This window comes from Condylura cristata, unplaced genomic scaffold (genome assembly GCF_000260355.1).
Source record: "Condylura cristata isolate star-nosed mole 26May11 unplaced genomic scaffold, ConCri1.0 scaffold00032, whole genome shotgun sequence".
NCBI lineage: Eukaryota > Metazoa > Chordata > Mammalia > Eulipotyphla > Talpidae > Condylura > Condylura cristata.
Window position 1 is genome coordinate 20,058,072 of NW_004567133.1, and position 3,158 is coordinate 20,061,229.

The 3,158-nt window shown below is 72.2% G+C and overlaps 1 protein-coding gene across 1 annotated transcript; it reads right to left on the bottom strand.

The window, feature by feature from the left end:
* On the bottom strand, positions 1-3,156 carry LOC101622842 (chromosome unknown open reading frame, human C16orf59; the record flags this gene model as incomplete). The annotated part of the gene is made up of 7 exons (XM_012731688.1): positions 1-1,368; positions 1,461-1,633; positions 1,763-1,864; positions 1,952-2,057; positions 2,160-2,250; positions 2,607-2,660; positions 2,999-3,156. Coding segments are annotated over 7 exons (819 nt in total), but the record flags the coding sequence as incomplete, so codon positions are not given.
* Positions 3,157-3,158: the final 2 nt, after the last annotated feature.

Sequence of the window (3,158 nt, forward strand, 5' to 3'; positions counted from 1 at the left end):
CTCACATCCATCCAGACCTTTATTTAGTGGATCATACCTTGATGGACTTCCAACCACAGGGGGCCCGGCGGGCATGGCTGGCTGGCCGTCTCGCCCCGAGTCTGTGCCCTACTGTCACCCTGCACACCCAAGTGTCCGCGGGCACCCATGCCCACCTGTGTGCCCAGCCAGTCAGAGACCAGCCAGGGGTGGAAAGGGGCAGTCACTGGTGGGTTCCCACGAAGCTCAGGGGTCTCAGCTCCTGCTGCTCCCGGCACTGCTCGGTGGTCAGGGGTCCCAGGCCCATGCCCAATGCCAGGGAGGGGTTGCAAGGGGGAGTGCGGCGGGCGGGCAGGCAGGCCTGGGGCGCACATGCCAAAGACCTTGGGGCTGCACCCTGGGTGGGCTCCTGCACTGGGGCGCCACTACCGAGTGGACTGGTCGGTTTGTGGTGATGCCCCGGGTAGGACCGCACCCCCATCCTGCCCCCGGGCTAGCGCAAAATAGGGCAGGCAGGCTCCCGGCCGCGTAGGACCCCAGGGGCCCACCCAGACCCCCACCCCAAGAAAGCCGCAGCAGGGCAGCAGCGGCTGGCGCCTGCCCAAAGCACTCAGCCGGCCCAGAGGCGGGGCTGCCGGGACAGGGCGCACAGGGAGCTGCAGAACCCAGCATGGGCACAGGAGCCCTGGAGGAGCAGCGTGAGTCCGCCCAGCCCGTCCCTCTTGGGCATCCCGCCCCTGGGCCAACAGCCAGAGCTGTCCACCTGCTGCAGCCCTCAGTGCAAGGTGGCCCCTGGGCTTCCGGGTCTGACTGCAGGGGTCACAGCCCGATGGCCGAGGCCGCGCCGTGCCCACCCCCAGAAAGGCCCCGCGGCAGGCTTCCCCGGCTCCTCCAGGACCAGTGCCAGTGTCCAGCCCCGGGGGGGCCAGCGTGGGCGCCACCAGGGCCGCAGCTCCCGGGCAGGCCTGGGCCTGCACAGCCAGCAGAGCAGGCAGCACCTCGCATCTCCCCCGCCCGGGGCGACAGCCACTGGCCGCCCGGCGCTGGCCGAGGCCACCCGGGGACTCGAACTGCTAGAGCCCTGAAGTGCGAAGTCGCCAGCGAGCTTTAGTCCAGAGGAAGGCGGGCGGCGGGGCCAGCGGGTCTCTGCGTCGTCTTCGGAGGCCGCTCAGCTCCGCGTCCCGGTCTGCAGCCCAGAGAAGGGCCGAGGGGCCTCCGGGAGCGCCAGGGCCACCCACTGCCGGCGCCGGCGGCTCAGCGGGCGGGCGGGTCCCGCAGGGCGCAGAGGACGCCCTCGCCCCCCTCACAGAGCAGGCAGTGCAAGGCGCGGCACAGCCCCGGGCCCGGCTCGCGGGCCCGCGCCAGCGGGAGGAGCTCCGCCATCAGGACCTGCGGAGGAGGAGCGGGGTGTCGGCCGTGGCCTGGCCGGGCCGCCAAGCCCCGAGGCCCGCCCCGGCTCCCCGGCCGCGCCTGCGAAGTACCTTCTGCAGGTGGACCTGCCGGCCCAGCACGGCCACACGCAGCCGGAGGGCTGCCAGGGCCTGGAGCTCCCTGGTGCTCGAGTACAGCAGCAGCTGCGGGCCCCCTCCGCAGGGGGCCGGGGTCGCGGAGGGCGTCCCCTCGGGCCACGGCTGCAGCTGCTGCTCCGTCACCGCTGCGGGGGACACGACACCGCGGGCCAGCTCAGGCCACCGCAAGCCTCCAGGGGTGGCGGCCGCCCTGCCGCACCTCTGACTGCCGCACCCCACGCCCGCCCCGACGTCACCCCCAGGCAGCGTCTTACCCGCGCGCAGCTCCTGCAGCCGTTGCAGACACCGCTCGGCCAGGGCCTGCAGCCCCTCCAGGGCGAGCAGCCCACGATACTCCTGCAGCCAGTCTGCAGGGTCTGCACCAGAAGCGGGGCGGGCTGGTCCCTGCCAGTCCCAGGCCCAGCCCGCACCCACCTCCCGCGCCGCGCCCTGGCCGCCCTGACCTGCCGCGAGCTCGTCCCTCGCGCGCAGCCTCAGCAGCGAGCAGGCCTTCCACAGGCGCCCCGCCTCTGCCTCCACCTCTGCGGCGCTGAGCCCCGGCCGGCCTGACTGGACTGGTCAGGGAAGTTCCACGGTGGCCAGGCCCCGCCCTCCCCTTCTGGATGGTCCTCCACCCCGCAGGCCTGACACCCCCAACCCCCGCAAGGATACCGCAGCCTGCATCTTCCGGAGGAACTGCGCCTTGGCGGCAGCGACACCTGCAGGGTCACCGGGCTGGGTAGAGCGGAGCTGCGCCCACAGCCTGGGGGGAGGCACATGGGGGCCCAGGAGCCGGTTACCCAGCGGCGGGCGGGGTCTCAAGAGGTTGGCGATGGTTGGGGAGCGGCCGGGCCCAGGAGGGAGAGTGCTGAGTGCCAGAGGGTGACCAGGGGCAATGAGGGCCTTTTACACCAGCCCCTCTGGGAATGCCGTGAGAGTCCAATGGAGCGTGGAGAGGCCCGGGCACCTGCGGGAGCCCTACAGCGCTGGCACGAGCTGGGTGAGCGCTCGGGGTACAGCACCCCGCCCCCCAACGTTGTTAGCCAGCTGGTGGCGAGCCTTCGCCTCCTCCCCACCCTGGCGGCCCCTCCACGCCCACCCAGCTGTGAGACACCTCACCGGGAGTTCTGCGCAGCCGCCTTCCTGAAGGCCGTGGGTAGCTGCAACAGGGTCCTGCCGGGAGGCCTGGGTCAGGGGGGCCTCTGGGGACTCTGGCCCTGACCAGGGGTGAGGCCGGCAGCCCTTCTCGACTTCAAGAAGTCAAGAGTGCCAGCCTGGCACCCCGCATGGAGGTCTGCTCCGCATGGAAGACAAGGACCTGAAGGAGCGCCAGGCTCTCCGGCTGCCAGGGCGGAGGACGCACGCTGGACAGCCGAGAGGGCAGGGCCGGCCTGGGTGCCGAGGCCGCTGTGCTCTCTGCCGGCTTTCAGGTGCCAGGCTCTCCGCCCTGCCCAGCTCAACATCCTGCTGTGTCCCCCAGATCCTGGAGCCCTGTTGCCTGGGCAACCTACCCCTTCTCCTTGAGCGTGAAGACTTCAGGGGGCCGCAGGGCGGCAGCCGCTGGGACTGCCTGTTGGTCGCTGGGGCCTGGCCCAGCCGGGGCTGACAGCTCAGGCGTCTGGGCAGGTAGCTGGGTGCGCCGGGCGGCCCTGGGGGGCCTCGACGGAGGAG